Raw genomic sequence first — 19,258 nt, forward strand, 5'->3', positions numbered from 1 at the left:
CGGCTGCTGCTGCCGCTCACAGAAAGCGCCGAGCACTCCCAGGCTGGGGCCGCCCGCGCCCGTGCGCTGAGAGCGATCCCGGCTGTGGGGCGGCGCCTTCTCCTGCCCCGCGCTTACACTGCGGGTGGGACGTGGACAGACTTTTGCCCCTTTATCCCAGCCCCTTATTCAGGGCGCCGTGCTTGACGCGTGCCGTTGTTTTACATTGTTGCTATTAAACATACGTTTCTGCCGGAATGCTAACGCCTGGGCGAACCACATTCATTACCAGCAACCTCTGTATAAAGATGGCCTTTGAGAAGGGAGCTGGGAACCGGCGAGAAGGAACCGGCTGCAGCATCATGTGTGGACACAAGTGACATGAGCTTTGGAGGGGCTGACAAGACAGCAAGAAGGCTAGATCTTGTGTCATGAAGCTCAATAAGCTATCTCCCTTCAGCTACAGTGACTCCAGGACTGATATTTTTTTTGCCTACTTCCCTGTTTGTAACCCTTTGTACACAACTGAGCAAACACAGGCACATTCTTATAGTCGTATTTGGTTTGCTTCCATCTTAAACTAAACAATAGAGGCCTAGCCTATTAGTAAAGCAGCTAGTTTTTCTTCAACTGGAGAACAAGTCTGTTGTGTTACAGATGATGTGCCACACCATCACCATCTGTACCCTCAGCCCCTTTCCAAAACCCTATATCAGCCCAGGGGCAGTTACTCCTAGGGATGAGACTCAGCAGGACAGATAGAGTGAAGAATCATTTCATTTCTTGGCTTCTTTTTGTAAATTAGCTCTTTAGCCCTGAACCTGGCCACTACTGAGATCCCTGCATGGGCAGAACCCAGCGGTGGTTTGGGTAACTGAATTAAATGTACAGCCTTGCCCTTGCAGTACTGTGTTAAATGGGCTGAGCTCAGCAGAAAGTTAGTGCTGCACAGGGACCATATGAATCGATCTTGCACAACATTTAGTAAATGCAAGAGAGTGAAGCAAGGTCATCATTATAATGAAAAACGATGCAAACTCAGCATCAGATTTAAGTCTGCCATGGTTCCTCCGCTTTACCTATGACAGGTTAGGGTGTTAGATCTGTTGTGTCAGAGTTGACAGTAGTCTTATGCAGTTTAGATTATGGTTTTCATGGGATGGTTTTGATAGGAATGATCCTGCCTTAGGCAGGGGGTTGAATTAAGTGACCCCTTGGGAGCCACTCTAATTAAAACACCCACAGCATCTGGTGTATTCAGCATCTTACTGGGTGTCTATAGAAGTGCGGGGGGGGGGGGGGGAAGGAGGGGGGGGGGGGGGGGGGGGGCAGACAGCTGCTCTAATTCAAATACGGCAGTATCACATGTATTCAACATCCCCATGTTTCAAAATGGTCACAGGAGTGCTTTTAATTAAAGCTCATTCGAGTTTTAAAGTACCCCAACCACTGTTTTGAAACACGGGATGCTGAATAAATGTGATGGTGAGGCATGCTGGAGCGTTCCAGTTAGAACGCTCTAGCAGACTCCGTGATCCAACGTGTTCTAATTAGAACTAGTCAGAGAACGTGTATAGGTACCCATTGAGTCTGAAATTCAAGCCTGGTTAATACAAATAACACCTTGTTTCTAGTGACAATCCTGTGCTTAATTGATACTAACCAACTATAAGGGAGATTGATTCTCAGCGAAGGTGCCATTGCACCCTGGGTTGCCTTAAGATCCTGCCACAAGTGCCATAAGATGCCACTGTTAAGTGTGCAAACATGATTCACAAGATAAATGCAGAGTTCAAATAGGAATCCATAATGTTAAAAACATTGATCTTTTGGGGTCTTTCTGAGTTCTTTGCAACAGATATATAGTTTTCTGTAGTAAAGGTGTGAAAACTAACAGTTGACATTTTCTGAGAGGTGCCTTGAGTTTAAGAAGTTGAGAACCACTGCTACATGTTATTTCTGTAGTCAGATGGGGTCACTGCTCAAATGTATGGGATGTATATACACACACAGATGCCTTTAACAGAAGTTAAATTCAGTAGTTTCTACTGCTTCACCAGAATATGAACTGTTAAGATGCATATGTCAAAGTAACAGCATGTGAAATGTAGCTTGAAGAAAATAGGGAAATATGAACCTTCCAACTTTTCTACCTCCTGCTGTTCCATGTTCTACTGAGGCAGGGTCAGAGCCTTTTTGAAGAATCAGCTTTGAAATTCTAGTGGAAGGGATAAAATCATGTTGCTTTAGTCCTCCTAACTGCACATTAGAACTCAAACCTACATCAACCTTTCAGCTCCTAATCTTTTTTTTTTTTTTGGTATGTTTCCCTCTGTGCTTCAAGGGAGGAAAAATGTCACTAGTTACTTGAGAAGCATGAATGCTAAGCAAGACAACCTCCTTCTGCACCTGGAAACTCTCATTAAAAATCATTTCTGTCCACTGGCAACAACCTTAAATATTTAAGCTGGCCCATCTTCCTGAAGCCGTGGTGGCAGACACCTGCCAAGCCAGTGGCTGTGGTACACACTCACTACCATAAACTTGGAAGAACAACAAAGCTTCCTCCAGTCTCTTGCCCTAGTGACACTACAGTAATCCAGACTATGAGGCAGTCTTTTAGTCATCAACCAGGGAATGTTCTAAAAGGAGAAATATTCCAGCCCTGCTATTCACCTCCCAGCAGTGGGTAGTTTAAATTAGCACCAGACACAGGGGGAAGGGCACATAAACCCTTTCTAAACAAGTGGCCTGGCTAAGTGAAGAAAAATGAACAACTATTATTAAAAACCTACCTTACTGGAGAACTCCGAGCAGACGCAGCATCTCAGGGGAAAACAAAGTAAGTAGGCATACAAGGCCTGCTGCATAAATAGCATAAAGTTAATACAATCATTTACAGTCCTTTCACACAAGTCTCTGGAGGTAACATAGGTACAGGACACAACCAGCAAAGCCAATTTTCTTTCCAGTGGCAATCTCTCTTTTTTTTTTTTTTAAATGGCTTAATAATATTAACCCTGTCACTACAGAGCAGTGGAATACATATAGATGCTTGTTAGTTTGTTGCTCTTTTAATAAATGGTCAAGAACTTCCTAAATTCAGTGCAGTAGCCAGTTGCCTTTCTGCATACAAGGTGACCACTGAGTATTTACTTAGGGTGCAAACTTATAGATCACCCCAATTCCATCCACCATACTGGCTTGTATAGTGCTACCTGGCCTAGCATCATTTGAACCACTTTAAGTTTTTTACTATCATGCCCCACTGGAACCCAACCTGGCATCACATCAAGATTTCAAAAAGGAGATACCAGAATCAAGAAGTAGAGCAGTCATGTGCTAAATATTTCTATATATCAAACCATAACAAATCTGTTAGGAATCTATGGTAAGTTTGTTCTATATTTCAGAACTGAAAACTTAAAAAGAGTTTGCTAATCACCAACTTGAGGTTTTACAAGTTTGAAACCAGAAGAGTGAAGAGCTGATTAGAATAAGAATTAGAACAATTTTCAACAGCACTGGAGCATTCTGTGCTCACACACCAGTAAGAACTCTTACAGACATACATTGCCATAAGCATATCTTATTCAAAATGTGAATTTATTACTGGTCTACTCAACTAACCACACATTTTCTTCCTTGATCTAACTAAGTATATGTCAGTCTATATCTTCGTAGGCTCAGGGAGAGGGGTAGGAAAACAAATCCAAGCAGGGGAGCAGTACAAGAACTGGACTGTAGGCAAGTCACTGTCGTCCTTTCAACTGGCCCACACAAAGGCAGCTGTGATGACCTGCATGGATGCCAATCCATAAGATTTTTGTTGGTTTTTTTTTTTTTTTTTTAAAGGAAACCAACAAGCAAAACTGATAAATTCTTAAACCTTTACTCCATCACGACAGCTCAAAGACACTGAGCAGGTTATTTTTCATGGCAACAATACCACTTGTTTTATTTGCACACCATGGTCATTCTCCCTTCAGATGAGCAATGGGGATGGTTTATCAATTTGTTGCAGTGCTTTTACATCTCTCAGTGACGGAAACAGGCAGCTCTGATTTCTCATTTCAGATAATCCCAGATTTTCGCAACCCTTTCACTCAGCAGGACAAAAGGCTGAGCTGTGTAGATATCCAAACATAGCGGCAGCAGCTGACTCTTCAGGATATTAGCAATCTCAAGCAATTGGCAGCCAGCATTCCAGATGAGAGAGAGCAGCAGAGAGCAGAGTAGCTGATGCAAAAAAGGGGGAGAGAGTTTCTTGGTGAAGACAATCTTGAACCAAATGGCATTCCCCAGGGGACATAAAAGCTTCAAGACCAGAAAAAGCATCTAGGTTCTTCCTCTTTCCCATCTCACCCTACCAACCCAGCTGATGTCAGGCAACAATGGGCTGATTTAAATCCCAACCCTTCAAATATACTCATGGATAAATTCCTGAAGATAGGCAGAGTCCCACTGAGTCTGCTTACAGGATCAACACACACAAGGCTAAGATCTATGGCAGGTTTATATAGGCGTATATTCAATATCAGTGTGGTGGAAGCCCGCAGTCAGCTGCTTTGTGTGGTGCATTGTGGGAGTGATGCCATAGGTGAAGGAAGAGAAAATTATTTGTGGAGGGCTGAGCCAGGTGGTGGGTCGCATGAGGGCGGAACAGCTGTGTGCACTAGGTCATCCCTGTGCCTAGCTCCTCTGCAGCGCTGGCCCCTGCAGCCCAGCCTGGTCCGGCCCCATCAGCGTGGCATCCTGGGAGCTGGAAGCCATGAAGCCCCCTGGCAGCAGCACCCACCATTCCCAGTAGCTGGTGCCTGTGCTTGTGTGTACTGTCTGCTGTTGTCGAGTACCAAAATTGTCTTGTAAAGCGGTAGCAACGGGCCCGGGGGTCAGTACAGTCCAGGTCTTGGAAAGTATCCCTATTTGTTACATTGTAAAGTGGGTTCCCTTTATGCAAATTTGAGTTATGCACAGTTTTGCAGGAAAGAATGTACAGCGTAAAAGGGAGGAAAATTCAGTATATATTTAGAGTATATATTTAGAAAGCATTTCCTGTTCTACTGATTTGTCAAGACATCACAGGAGCAAATGATGTCACAAATACTTGGAGTACAGAGAGTACCACATTCCATATTCCTGTCCCAAGTATCTAATGCACAATATTTCTAGGAATAAATGGACAAGACCTGAAATCAGGCTTCCCAAGTAAGCAAAGTAGTAAAATATTTTGATTTTGAAGACACAGAACATATTTCTTATTTTAAAATGTATTTGTTCCATTAAAGGGGATGTGGAACAGATTTTATGAAGTATGTATCAGTGTAATGAAAATGAATGTATCAACATATTCTATCAAAGATGTATACAGAGTTGATTTTCTCATCTGAATCAAAAAAAAAAAGACAGAACTGCTGCTTATGTGCTGTCTACCTTTTAAATTACAGACTCTTGGTAATGTGCAGAGTATTTTTAACTTATGACAGCACTTGCATTGTGCACTTTCAAAGCCTATACCTATGTCACCAGAAAGTCTGGCAGCAGACAGCAGCCGCTACCACTAATCCACCAGGACAAGTGCAAATCCTGCTATTTCTGTTTGCACTAAATTGTTTCATTCAGCAGCTGTAGCACCAGAGCACCCAAGGAAGGAAACAGCTGTTGAATGGAACACAGCAACCAGAAAAAGGTACAGAAGCATCTGCATACTGCCAGGTGGCTGCAGAAGACTTGGACTACTTGGCAAAGATGAAGTAATTTTGCCATCTAAAAGAACCATCTGACCATTACAGGGAACCATTTTGGGCAGATGCACAGTTTTTCTAGCAGAACTCTAGTAGGCAGAACCTTGTAGTGTAGACTAAGCCTTATTTTGCACCTTTAAATGTCACGCAAGACAGGAGCAACTCCAAATGTGCAAGAAGTTTAAAAAATAAAACAAAGCCAAACAGCAAGAATGACTGTCCCACTTACCGTCACAGCAGAGTACAAGGCATTCTTCTCATAGCAACATGGTCTCATTCCCTGCCCCCAAAACAGACAGTCTGAGATTGCAGCAAAAAGGCTTTTCAGTTTTGGACTCTGATAAGCAGACTTGGGCACTCGTTGCCCCACAGGTGCACTTGACTGTATATCCTTTGGGAACTTGGTACTAGCCATCTCTCTCCAGCCTCTCTCTCTCGCAGCTTCATTCTCAAATTTAGGGTCAGCATTCCCATCAGACTGATCAGAGGAGGGCTCCCTTATTACTTTGATATGGGGTAACTGGGCTGAAACACATTTTAAACAATTAAATGTGAAGTAACTTTGTGAAATAGGGCAAAAAATAGTAGTATTCCATGCCTCTGCTACTTGCATACTAGTTAGTATTCAACAGCAATGTTTAAAATATAGCTCTGCTGGAGTGTGAAAAGCTGCACTAAGAAATTTCAAATGTACTGTCACAGGCATTTTCATTTAAACGTATTCAGGTTACAATTTAGACATTTTTTCTTCTCTCTGACTACATATCCTACAAGTTCAAGTCTGAGTCCAGATAGGTTCTTCTAAGTCATCACCACTAGTAAGTAGTAAACAATTTGCAATCCAAACTAGATAGTCCCAATAGTACAAGTCACAGCAAGTAGAACCAAGTAGATTTTAGCAGGCAATGCTGTTGGACTATCCTCCAATTTCCACCTCACCCCATAGTTGTTCTAACTCCACGCTACACTAGCTAAAAGGATACAACCAAATGAAGATGTAATTAAAAGGAAGACAGTTTCAACATAACCATTTTACAGGCCTCAATCCTACAAATATTGGAATACATGTGTATATCCTTACACAAGTATTTAAACTGTCTTAGAATTACTTGTGTTTAAAGCATATGTGCAAATACATACTGGACTGGAGTAATTGCAATTATTCTAGTAGCAGAAATGTTTTATATCAATGCACTTTAAATAACATTACCCTTGCAAAACCTGGTTCAGGTCACCAAAATGCTGTTACCTAGAACAGCCAAGTCTGCAAAGGACAACACACAATGGAAATGCAGTACAGTTAATATAGTTATTGCACTAGATTTTACCTATGTAGGGTATATACAACCTTTGACTTTGTCAGAATGTGAGCCATTCTCGCAGCACCAGTTCCATGCCAACCAACCAAGTTTATGTTAACATAGCCATTAAACAATCTAACTGACTTCTGAATAGACACCACAGTTCAGTTCACTTAGCCACAGTGGTAAATTTGGGGGCTAACAGAACAGGTACTTGTGTTTACCTGGTAACCAGAAACCACTGACATATAATGTATACTTGCCCTAGTTAGACTAGAAAGATATCAGTTTTGCAATCCTTGACAGAAAGCAATCAAGCCATATAATCAAACACATTAACAAGTGCTTCCTTCAGAATATCTGCACCCACAGCATGAAAAAAAAGTTTTGAATCTGTGTTTCAGAGCAGAGAGAATTTATAATCAAAATGAAGTATTGTGCACGCACATGTGTGCAAATGTAAGAAAAGAAAAGGAATTATAATCTTCAATTATAAGTAGCTTTTGCTCCCCTGCTGCCAGGCTGCCCAACAAAATCACTATCACTCCTCATATGGAACCTACTAAACAGCCAGGCCCCACAATAATCAAGGCAGGCAGACTAAACCCATGAGAGCTAAAGGCATGTTTTGTGTTAGATTTTATTTTTCTTATTAGGACAGTGCCCTAAAGGCAGAATCACTGTTTCTGAACCTTCAGTTGATTCCTTCCTCCAGTTGCTTACACTCCAAGATTAGAGCAAACTAACGAGGTTTCATCTCTTTGAAGATATCAGCAAGCCTGCCATAAGGCTAAAACAATGCTCATTAGCTGTAATCACTTTAGAAGGAAACAAAATATCAATAGTGAATCATAAAGTGAAAGAAACACACAAAAATAATAAAAGCATTCACCTTTCTCTCTTGCTAACGCTTCCTTTCAGCCCTCATGCTGTTTGACTAGGCACCAGTGCTGGCGCCCATGAACAATATCACAAGTGAGTAAGAAGGAGGATAAAGACAGATTAGCTGAGGTTTCACCATAAAAAAATGCGCACACAAAAGCTTTCTCCAACTCCCTTCTTAAATTAAATCATTGTTTTTTCAGGGATAGATTAACCCTACCCCCCCACCACCATAAGAGCTCTGCCACCAAGCAGCAACACATCATTCTAGTCAGATTTTTATAGTTAACAGAAGTTAAATTGAGTTTGGTTCTCCACACAGTATCACTTGTTTCAATAAGAAAACTTTTGTCCTCGTGAGACAAGCTGCATTCGCCTAAAAAAGCCACATAGAATCCTCAAAGGGAAGGCTAATGCTTAAAATCTCTATGCAAAGGCATTTATATATCTAATACTAAAACTTACCTTCATTGAGTAAATGCTGCAGCCAGATAATCAGTAAGATCAGCAGTAACCCAAATGGCAAACAAAACCAAAAGAAAAGCACAGGAAATGTCAAATCATTTACCAAAGGAACCAGAGGATACTTCATAGCTGGTTTCAGGTCAAGCTAGGATTAAACAGCTTACTTACTCTGCTTCAGAAACTACTTTTCATAACTCTTATTACATCACAGCATTAGTCACAACAAGACTGTGATGACATTCTTAGCACAGCTAATCTGAAAAACAGTCCCCCTGCTGTCCAGGAAGGAAACAAAAAAGACGGAGTGTAGAATGAGAATGAAAAATTAGAAAGCATATGATTTAACTGCTCCTTATTAGTATCAATCAAATATAAATTAAGACAGCTTCAAAACCTGTGAAAAATGTAATCAAAGGTACTTCAATGTTTTATATAAAACAGGTGACAAAACACTTTAGATGATTAGCATACCTTCCAAGAAAATAAATCAATAAAACAAATCAAACTAATAAGAAAGCAACAGAAAAGAAGAAAATGTACATTCAATTAAAATTCCTTATGTTAATCTCTTTCATTTGGCATCAACAAAAAGTCAAATGGACATCTTTAACTTTTGCTGTATATTTGACATTATTTAAGGTTCTCTCAGTTCTTTTTATATTAGTCAACCAGGACAATAATTGTCTATTCTACTTTTTTAGTGTTTTCTTTTCTTTTTGTAAGCCAGGCAAGATGATTATTTTCATAGGAAACATACTTGTAAACTAACTTTTAATTGTAAGTGATTTTGTATAGCACTTAAAACAAGAACTGAGACCTCTCTCTGATGTTGACCAATTTTGTAACTGTGGGCAAAAATCACTTAACCTCTCAGTGTGCATTTCTCCATTAGTAAAATAAATTACCAACCACTTACCTCACAGGGGGTTTGTGTTACTTAATTAATTGCTTGTATAGCACTTAGAAAACCTCACATGAAAGGGACTATCTGTGTGTGCATTGTTAACAATTGCATGCATTTAACACGCCTGTTTGTGAATATCTATTTATGGTTTTATATAATATGATATCATATGGGGCACGCGAACAGGGGAAGGAGGTTCACAAGTCAGTTTGCCCCCTACCCTGACTCTTTGATGGAGAGCCTTCAAGCTTGGTGAGAGAAAGCAGGGAAAAAGGAACCTTTCAGGACCAAGGAAAAGTAAACAGGCTACCTTACAGGCCAGCTTATTAAGGCAGTGACGATGCATAGGAGGTGCATGGGGGTACACGTGCACCCCCTGAGAGCGCTGGTTCACCCCCTGACAGGCCACACTCCCTGCTTAGGTGACAGGCAGGGGGGGCAGGTGAGAGTGGCAGTACCCCACCTGCGAGCACTGTCTGGGGAGTGGAAGCGCTGCAGCCATTTCCGGTAGCACCACAGCTGCTTCACAATCAGCTGTGGGCCCCCCCCCCCCATCGGGGAGATTGGCCATGGGGCTCCCTGCCGGTGAGAATGGCCACAGGGGGGACTCCCCCCGGTCGCTGACTGGTCACTGGGGGGGCACGTGCCCCCCTGACTAAGGTGGTACCAGTCGCCCAAGTGCTAAAGAAGGTACTCTTGGAAGAATGGCAGTAAGAGAGAGAAAGCAGATTCTAGGCAGGACTGCTCACCATCAAGGTTTCCACCCAGGTCTGGGTTTGGCACTGTGGAAACTGGCTTGCAGGTTCCTTCCAGGGATGGCCAGGTCAGGGGGTACCTGCAGTGTGAGCGGTGCCTCCTGGTGCTGTCTCTGAGGGAGCAGGCAAGAAAGCTAGAGGAGGAGGTGGTAAGGCTCCAAAGCATCCTCCATCGTGAGGAGTTCATCGATTTGATGCTGGAGGAGACCTCCAAGACTGTGGAAGAAGAATTGCCAAGGGCAGCACTAAAGAAGGGAGAAGACATGGACTCTGAGGAAGGTGGAAGCTGGAAAGTGCTAAAGAAGGTACTCTTGGAAGAATGGCAGTAAGAGAGAGAAAGCAGATTCTAGGCAGGACTGCTCACCATCAAGGTTTCCACCCAGGTCTGGGTTTGGCACTGTGGAAACTGGCTTGCAGGTTCCTTCCAGGGATGGCCAGGTCAGGGGGTACCTGCAGTGTGAGCGGTGCCTCCTGGTGCTGTCTCTGAGGGAGCAGGCAAGAAAGCTAGAGGAGGAGGTGGTAAGGCTCCAAAGCATCCTCCATCGTGAGGAGTTCATCGATTTGATGCTGGAGGAGACCTCCAAGACTGTGGAAGAAGAATTGCCAAGGGCAGCACTAAAGAAGGGAGAAGACATGGACTCTGAGGAAGGTGGAAGCTGGAAGCTTGTGACCTCTGGCAACAAGCAGGAATCTTCATCTCCACTTGCAGGAGTTTGCCTGGAGAAGAGCTATGGAACCCTAGCAATAGAGGGGGAGGACAATGTTCCATTGGTGGAGGACAGGACAGACCTCCCCAAGGTGGGGATGAATGAGACCACTGCCATCAGAAAGAAGAGATGGGTGGTGCTGAAGACCCCCTTCTGCGGGGAACAGAGGCATCCATCTGCCAGCCTGACCTGTTGTCTTGGGAGGTCTGCTGCTTGCCCAGAGCATGGATCTGAGATGTCATGGATGGATTATCAAGACTCATGAGGCCCTCTGACTACTACCCCATGCTGCTCATCCATATGGGCACCAATGATACTGCCAGGGGATACTCTGAGCATATCAGAAGTGACTATAGGGATCTGGGTGCAAGGGTGAAGGAGATGGGGACTCAGGTGGTATTCTCCTCTATCCTTTTGGTCAAGGGAAAGGGCCTGGGCAGGAGTGGGCGCATCCTGCAGACCAAAGCATGCCTGCTCAGGTGGTGTTGCCAGCAGGGCTCTGGCTTCTTTGACCATGGGATGATGTTCCAAGAAGGACTGCTAGGAAGAGATGGGAACCACCTGACAAAGAGAGGGAAAAGTGTCTTGACAGACAAGCTTGCTAACCTTTAAACCAGGGTTGCTATGGGATGGAGACCAAAGCCCTGAGGTAAGTGGGGAAGTGGGTGACCTCGTAGAAGCACAAGCAGGAGTGGGCAACAGGGGAGGCATTCTCATTGTTCCTGAGAAATAAGGGCAATCGGCTAGTTACCTTAGGTGCCTGTACATGAACGCACACAGCCTGGTTAAAAACCAAAAAGAATTGGAAGTCCCTCTACAGTCACAGAATTATGACATGATTGGAATAAAAGAGACTTGATGGGAGGTCACATGACTGGAGCACCACCATGGGTGGGTATAAACTATTCAGGAAGGACAGGCAGGGGAGAAGAGGAGGAAGAGTTGCACTTTATGTAAAAGAGCTGTATGATTGCTCAAAGCTCCAGTATGAAACTGGAGATAGGCCTCTTGAAAGTTCTGGGTTAGGGTCAGAGAAGTGAGCAACAAGAGTGATGTTGTGGTGGGGGTCTGCTATAGGCCACCAGACCAGGTGGATGAGGCTTTCTTCAAACAGCTAGCAGAAGTTTCCCCAGTCACAGGCCCTGGTTCTCATGGGGTACTTCAATCACCCTGACATCTGCTGGGAGGGCAATACAGCAGTGTGCAGGCAATCCAGGAACTTTTTGGAGAGTGTTGAGGACAACTTCCTGGTGCAAGTATCGGAGAGGCCAACTAGGGGCCATGCTCTTCTTGACCTGCTGCTCACAAATACAGAAGAATTGATGGGGAATGAAGTCTTGGATGGCAACTTGGGCAGCAGCAACTATGAGATGATTGAGTTCAGGATCCTGAGGAAAAGAAAGAAGGAAAGCAGCAGAGTAAGGACCTGGACTTCAGAAAAAACAGATTTTGACTCAGTCAGGCAATTTATGGGTCAGATCCCCTGGGAGGCCAGTCTGAGAGGGGGAAAGGAGTCCAGGAGAGTTGGCTGTACTTTAAAGAAACCTTACTGGAACAAACCATCCTGATGAGTAGGAAGACTAGTGAGTATGGCAGAAGACCAGCTTGGCTTAGCAGGGAACTCTTCAGTAAGCTAAATCACAAAAAAGAAGCTTATAAAAAGTGGAAACTTAGACAAACAATGAAGGAGGGATATAAGGCTATCGCTTGGGCATGCAGGGATGAAGTCAGGAAGGCCAAAGCACAACTGGAGTTGCAGCTAGCAAGGGATGTGAAGGGTAACAAGAAGGGTTTCTACAAGTATGTCATTAAAAAGAGGAACAGAGAAAATATGGGTCCCTTACTGAATTCAGGAGGCAGCCTAGTGACAGAGAATGTGGAAAAGCTTGAATTACTCAATGCCTCTTTCACCTTAGTCTTCACAGGCAAGGTCAGTTCCAAGACTACTGCACCCAGCAGCACAGTTTGGGGAGAAGGTGGGCAGCCATCTGTGGCAAAAGAACAGGTCAGAGACTATTTAGAAAAGCTGGGCATATACAAGCCCGTGGGGCTAGATGGAATGCACCCAAGGGTGCTGAAAGAGTTGGCTGATGTGATTGCAAAGCCATTGGCCATCATATCTGAAAACTCATAGTGATTGGAAAAAGTCCCAGATGATTGGAAAAGGGCAAACATAGTGTCCATATTTAAGAAAGGGAAAAAGGAGGATCCAGGGAACTGCAAACTGGTCAGCCTCACTTCAGTTACTAGAAAAACCATGGAGCAGATCCTCAAGGAATCCATTTCTAAGCACTTGGAGGAGAATGTTATTAGGAACAGTCAGCATGGATTCACCAGGGGCAAGTCAACCCTGACCAACCTGATTGCCTTCTGTGATGAGATGACTGGATGTGGGGAGACCAGTGGATGTGGTGTACCTTGACCTTATCAAGGCTTTTGATACGGTCTCCCACAACATTCTCGCAGGCAAGCTCAGGAAGTACAGGCTGGATAAGTGGACTGTAAGGTGGACAGAAAACTGGCCGGGGCATTGGGCTCAGAGGGTAGTGATCAATAGCTCGATGCCTAGTTGGCAGCTGGTATCAAGTGAAGTGCCACAGGGGTCAATCCTGGGACTGGTTTTGTTCAATATCTTCATAAATGACCTGTAAGATGGCACAGAGTACACCCTCAGCAAGTTTGCAGAGGACACCAAGCTGGACGGGGAGTAGTAGATATGCTGGAGGGGAGGGTTAGGATTCGGAGGGACCTCAACAAATTGGAGGATTAGACCAAAAGAAATCTCATGAGATTCAATAAGGACAAGTGCAAAGCCCTGCACTTAGGATGGAACAATCCCATGCACCAATACAGGCTGGGAGCTGACTGGCTGGGCAGCAAATCTGCGGAAAGAACCTGGGGGTTACAATGGACAAGCAGCTGAATTTAAGCCAACAGTGTGCCCTTGTTGCAAACAAGGCTGATGGTATACTGAGCTGCACTGGTAGGAGTGTTGCCAGCATATCTATTCTGCACTGGTGAAGCTACATCTGGAGTACTGTGTCCAGTTTTGTCCCCTCCACTACAGAAAGGATGTGGACAAATTAGACAGAGTCTAGTGGAGGGCAACGAAAATGGTTCAGGAGCTGGGGTATGTGACTTTTGAGGAGAGGCTGAGGGAACTGGACTTATTTAGTCGAGAGAAAAAAAGACTGAGAAGGGATTTCACAGCAGCCTTCAACTACCTGAAGGGTGGTTCCAAAGAAGATGGAGCTAATCTGTTCTCAGTCATGGCAGATGACAGAACAAGGAACAATGGGGTCCTATACATGTACAGAAAACCAGTGCCAACAGACTGGAAACACAGTGCATTGGAGCAGACTTGATTAATCAAGTTTGCTGGACCATGGAAATAAATGTGCTCCAGCAGACTCAGGCATCACGTGTATTAGCATCCCCACACTGAAAAATTGTGGCAGGGCACTTTGAACTCAAGCTCATTCAATGAGCTTTAGTTCAAACCACCCCGCTGCCATTTTTCAGCACAGAGGACACTGATACACGTGACACTTGGGCACTTTTAATTAAAAGCACCCCCCATAATTAAAGCACCCCCCATACCATACTAATTAAAGCACCCCCCATACCTACTGAAGCATGTGTAAAAATGCCCAATGTTTAGGTTACATCAAGGGAAGTTAGATATTAGGAAAAACTCTTCACAAAGAGGGTAGTTAAGCTCTGGAGTGGGTTACCCAAAGACGTTGTGGAATCTCCATCCCTGGAGATTTTTAAGACTGGCTAGACAAAGCCTTAGCTGGGATGATATATTTGGAGATCATCCTGCTTTGAGCAGGGGGTTGGACTAGATAACCTCCGGAAGTTCCTTCCAACCCTAATTTTCCATGATTCTATATCTGTCCCTTTGAAATTAGTCTTTTAATCATGAGATCTCAGTGTGCTTTACAAATTCTCATTAATTAAACCAGATACCACTCCTGTACAGTGGAGAATTCCTATTATTCCAACTTTGTGTAGTGGGTAAGCAGACGAATAGAAATTAATTAAATCCACTTTCAAAGATGGCAAATCCCTGCAGCTCCCACTGCCCATGGTGGAAATCCTAAGTATTTCTGAAAATCAAGCTACTAATGACTTGTCTACAGTTGCATGGTGAGTAAAGAGCAGGCAGGGGACCAGGATCCAGGACTGCTGACTCAGTCTTCATTCTAACTCCAGTCACAGTACACCAGAGTTTAATTAAATATTTCTAAAGAAAAAAAGTAAAGAATAAAAACTTGAGCTATAGTATTATAGATTCATAGATGATTGGATCAGAAGGGACATAAGCAGATCAGAGTCCTTAAAAAAGTTTGGTTTTCATGACTTTTAGCTGGAAGGGCTGGAAAGAAAATCATAGAGACAGGAGACTCTACTCTGGGTATGGATTCACAAGACTTTACCTGGGTCTGGGCTTGCAGCTTGGGTACTCAGATTAGTTAAGCCCATCAGCAAGCATTCACAGCGCAGAAATATACTCTTCTCATGCCCATATAACTCATGCTGCAATAGCCCAAGTGAGGTGCTAGGATCTCCATCCCTGGACATTTAAGAGAGCAGGTCGGACAGACATTTGGCTGAGATGACTTTTATTCAGGGATGATCCTGTCTTGAGCAGGAGGTTAGACTGCGTGACCTCATTAGGTCCCTTCCAGTCCTACTTTCCTATGATTTCTAGGAGCACGTTCTTCAGTTCATAATGCCTCACTAACTCAAGTTGTTCTACAAATTATTTTGTGGTGCCTCATGGAAGAGTTCATCTGTCCTGAGCCATAATCTCACAAATGGCAGCCTTCTCAGTACTAGCAATTGACTTGCCCACACCAAATGATTTAGCCCAGTGGTCTCCAACCTTTTTAAGTACGAGATCACCTTTGACATTTAAAAGCAACCCAAGATCTATCGTGCACCACCGCGGCTGGGGCCCCACTCAACTTACCCCTGCTCCTGGCTCTGCAGCACTGTCCCTCGCTGCGGGGGCCTCAATCTAGCACCTACCCCTTCCCTCCCCCACGGACTGACCTGCTGGGCTGGGGTGCGTGCGTGCATGCACACGGGCGCCCAGCCCCTCACCCCAGCCTTGTACAGACTCCAAGAGGCTCCAAGATCTACCGCAAGAGGCTCTGAGATCTACTAGTGGATCAAGATCCACTGGTTGGAAGTGGCAATGCATAGTGGGTGCACATGCACCCTGAGAGCACTGGTGCATACCCTGTGAGTGCTGGCCGGGGAGTGTGAGCGCCAGATGAAATGCCATGACCACTTCCAGGAGCACTGCGGCCACTTCCAGGAGTGCTGCAACTGCTTCCTGGTCGGCACAATCACTGACTGGTCGCTGGGGGGGCATGTGCCCCCCCGACCAGTCACCCATGCTGGTTGGTGACCAGTGATTTAGCCTCTCACCTCAGTCAGAGACAGTCAGCTTCCAGATAATAATATTAACCCAATTCTGGACTGGTATAACTACTCTCATTTGTGTATCCTTTCACTATTACAGTTTATATGAATGTGGCCAAAGATATTGTTCCTGAAATAATTCTAGAAGGTGCCTTGGGAAGAAAGGGTCCCTAAACTACCCTGGGCTATTGATAGCATTTATGTGCCTATAATTTACCAACCACAAGGAGCACAAGAATATGTCAACTGCAAAGGATACTACTCAATCATTCTGTAGGCCTTGGTTGACCATAGTAGCATGTTCATGAACACCTACATGGGATGCACAGGCAGAATACATGATGCTAGCAGGCTACGGAGTTTTGGTGTGTACCTGTTTGGACAAGAAGGGACCTTATTCCTAACTGTAAGCATGTTTAGTCAAGAAGGCATCTGTGCCCATTTTAAGAAACCTTTAAAGAAACCTTCAAATGCCCACTGCCCTTTTCAACATGTCTAGTAAGCAGCTACAGGATTGCTATGCAAAGTTAATTTGACTGACAGAAGACAAGACTGTACTGCCATTTGCATGTCAATGTACTTGCAGTAATTGGTACTGTGGCATGTTGCATCCTCTACAACATTGGCAAAGAAAAAGGAGATAGCTTTTAATGGGACTCAGCTCATGACCCTGCTGGCTTGCAGAACCTCCCCAGGCAATCACAAAATGCACCCGTCATCCCTGCAGCTAAATCGAGATGAGAAAGACAAATAAGGGTGACCTTGTGTATCCACAGTTGCATTGCATGAAAATACATATGAGGAACTGGGATACCATGGGAAGGATAGCAATCAATTTGTTTGCTGTGTTTTTATACAATTATAAAAGAATATGAGACTTCTATAGGAGGCTTTGGATGCAAATCTCCTGTCTCTTTCACTTTTCCCAAAATCTCATATGACCACAGTGACTACAACCCAAATTCTCAAGCATCATCTGCCAGGAGTGGGTATAAAGTGGGTGAATCTTACCAGGATACTGTACTAACATGAAGTTTGCTGACAACAAAACAGCATTCCCTGACTCCTCAATCCCATCCCACTCTTGCAATGCGTCCCTCAGAAGGCCATGTACGACAATGATCAACCAAGGAACTTTTTCCATTCTCTATAGCCAATGGGACTTACAGAATACAGGCTTTTAAAGACTACGCTACTGTGCTTGTACCAACCTAACAAGACTTTGGTATGACAGAGGTATAAACTGGGAGCTATATGTGTGAAGACAGGGACTCATGCTTTCTATTCCTGTAATCTCAGCTTTGAGTAATTGCTTTTAGCAGTGATCCATTTACTCACCGTTAGAATAACTCACTAGTAGTGTTTAATATTTCTCACACTTTAAATCCATCTGGGATAACATGTTTTAGGGGAAGGGTAATGGAGGAAAGGTGCAGGGGAAATATTAAGGCTTCTACTACTGGTATCCTTCATTACAATAATTGCCTTATCAACCCAGTACATCCCCACAAACCCTCTCCCCTTTGTGCTGTAACTACCTCTGGCCCCTCAGCAATAACAAAGTTGGCATTAGCCTCTTACCCATATGTAGCCGAGTCCAATGCCACTTCCTCTCGACTCCATTCCTCAGGCTCATCTCCAAACAGTTCCTTGGGCATCCTGGGATCCATAGTCCATCTGTCCACATAGTCTGTTCCAGATCCATGTCCTGCTCACAGCATATGGAATTATTATTAAATGAATATGGACCGAGATTAAAGAGGTGAGAGACCAGGAGTGAGACTCCTGCAAAGGCACTGCTGTTAGAGAGTTAGCATAATTCAGTGAAGAAGGCACTGAATAGGGACTTGGATTCTCTTGTCAACTGTCACACATTGCTGTGTGACTTTGGGCAACTCACTTTCCCTCTTTGGGCACGTCTTGTTTATTCAGACCAGTGGTGCTGAACCTTTTGGCCCTGCAGGCTGGATAAGCTGTGCCAAGTCAGTCTGCAGGCCGGATCTGGTCCATGGTCCTGATCTTACCACGCAGGGCTGGCTTGGTCGAGGCCTGATCCCATCATCTGGGGCTTGGTAATGTGCAGGTGGGGGGGAGGTAGCAGTGTTAATTACTGCTGCTCCCCCACTACCAACTTTCTGGACCCATGGGGAGCCCCACTGACCAGATGGCATGGCTCTGTAAGATGGATGTGGCACATGGACTGGTGATTGAGCACCTTTAATTTAGCCTAATTTTGTTGACAGCAAGCTGTCTTAGACTTTCAGATGCATCTAGCAACAGCGGAGTGGATTCTCCTTTTTCTCTTGAATCCCCCCTGCAGGTCCTGAACTCACATTGTTATCCTTTCTCTCATTCACTGTCTGTGTTAAGCGGCTTCTAGTCCTTTGGGCTGCGGTGAAAAACAAGCGATCACCTCGAGAGCCTGCTGCCGAGCGTCAGCGGTTCTCAACCTTTTGCACCTTACGCCCCACCACCCATTTTGTCAAAAAACCCTGGTCCCACCACGATAAAAACAAAACTCCTTTCCCCAAGAAGTGTTTTTTTACATTTACGTGCATTGTAGGACCATATTAATCATGAATGGAAATGTTCAAATGAGCTGAAGTCCCACCGACAACCTTCGCATCCCACTGATTGAGAAACACTGCCCTAGAGCTGCACGGACCAAAGGCCGTGGTCACCAGCAACGCCTTGAATGATCTCCACGGCGGCTCGTTGAACGATCACGGGTGGGTCTCGAGGTGATGCACAGCCCCATTTGCAGAAACTGAAGGTCTTTCCAGTGGGGAGAGCAAGCTGCAGGCCTGCTTTTTCCTCTGCTTTCCCTTCTCCCTTCTGGTATTTTACTGCGGGACGAGATCCTGCTCTTGTTCCTAGCTATGGACGTATTCACCGACACAGCATCATAACGAAACGGGCCCGTGTGTACTTGACACAGATGACTTTCTGCACGAGGCCGAGCGACACCCAGCTCTTCCCGTCGGCGCCAGCTCCGCCTTCCCCGGCTCCGAGCGGCCTTCGCTACTGCCCGCGGGGCGGGGCGGGGCGGGGCGGCAGCGGAACGCAGGAGCCGGGCGCGGTTGCA

General features: G+C 44.7%; 1 protein-coding gene across 2 annotated transcripts in view; it reads right to left on the reverse strand.

The window, feature by feature from the left end:
• Positions 1–19,205, reverse strand: part of ARHGAP40 (Rho GTPase activating protein 40) — a 104,251-nt gene extending 85,046 nt beyond the window's left edge. The window contains exons 1-3 of one of the 2 annotated variants that reach the window (XM_025213845.1): positions 17,755–17,872; positions 8,372–8,387; positions 7,917–7,974 (exon numbers count right to left, since the gene is read on the reverse strand). Coding sequence is in view for 1 of the 2 variants with exons in the window: in XM_025213844.1 (XP_025069629.1) it covers positions 17,755–17,843 (89 nt within the window). In the remaining variant the exon portion in view is untranslated. Of the gene's footprint in view, positions 1–7,916; positions 7,975–8,371; positions 8,388–17,754; positions 17,882–18,506 lie in introns of those variants that run through there. The other variant, XM_025213844.1, reaches the window with a different exon arrangement.
• Between the last annotated feature and the right edge of the window lie 53 nt (positions 19,206–19,258).

The sequence above is a fragment of the Alligator sinensis genome, unplaced genomic scaffold (assembly GCF_000455745.1).
Source record: "Alligator sinensis unplaced genomic scaffold, ASM45574v1 scaffold460_1, whole genome shotgun sequence".
Taxonomy (NCBI): Eukaryota; Metazoa; Chordata; order Crocodylia; family Alligatoridae; genus Alligator; species Alligator sinensis.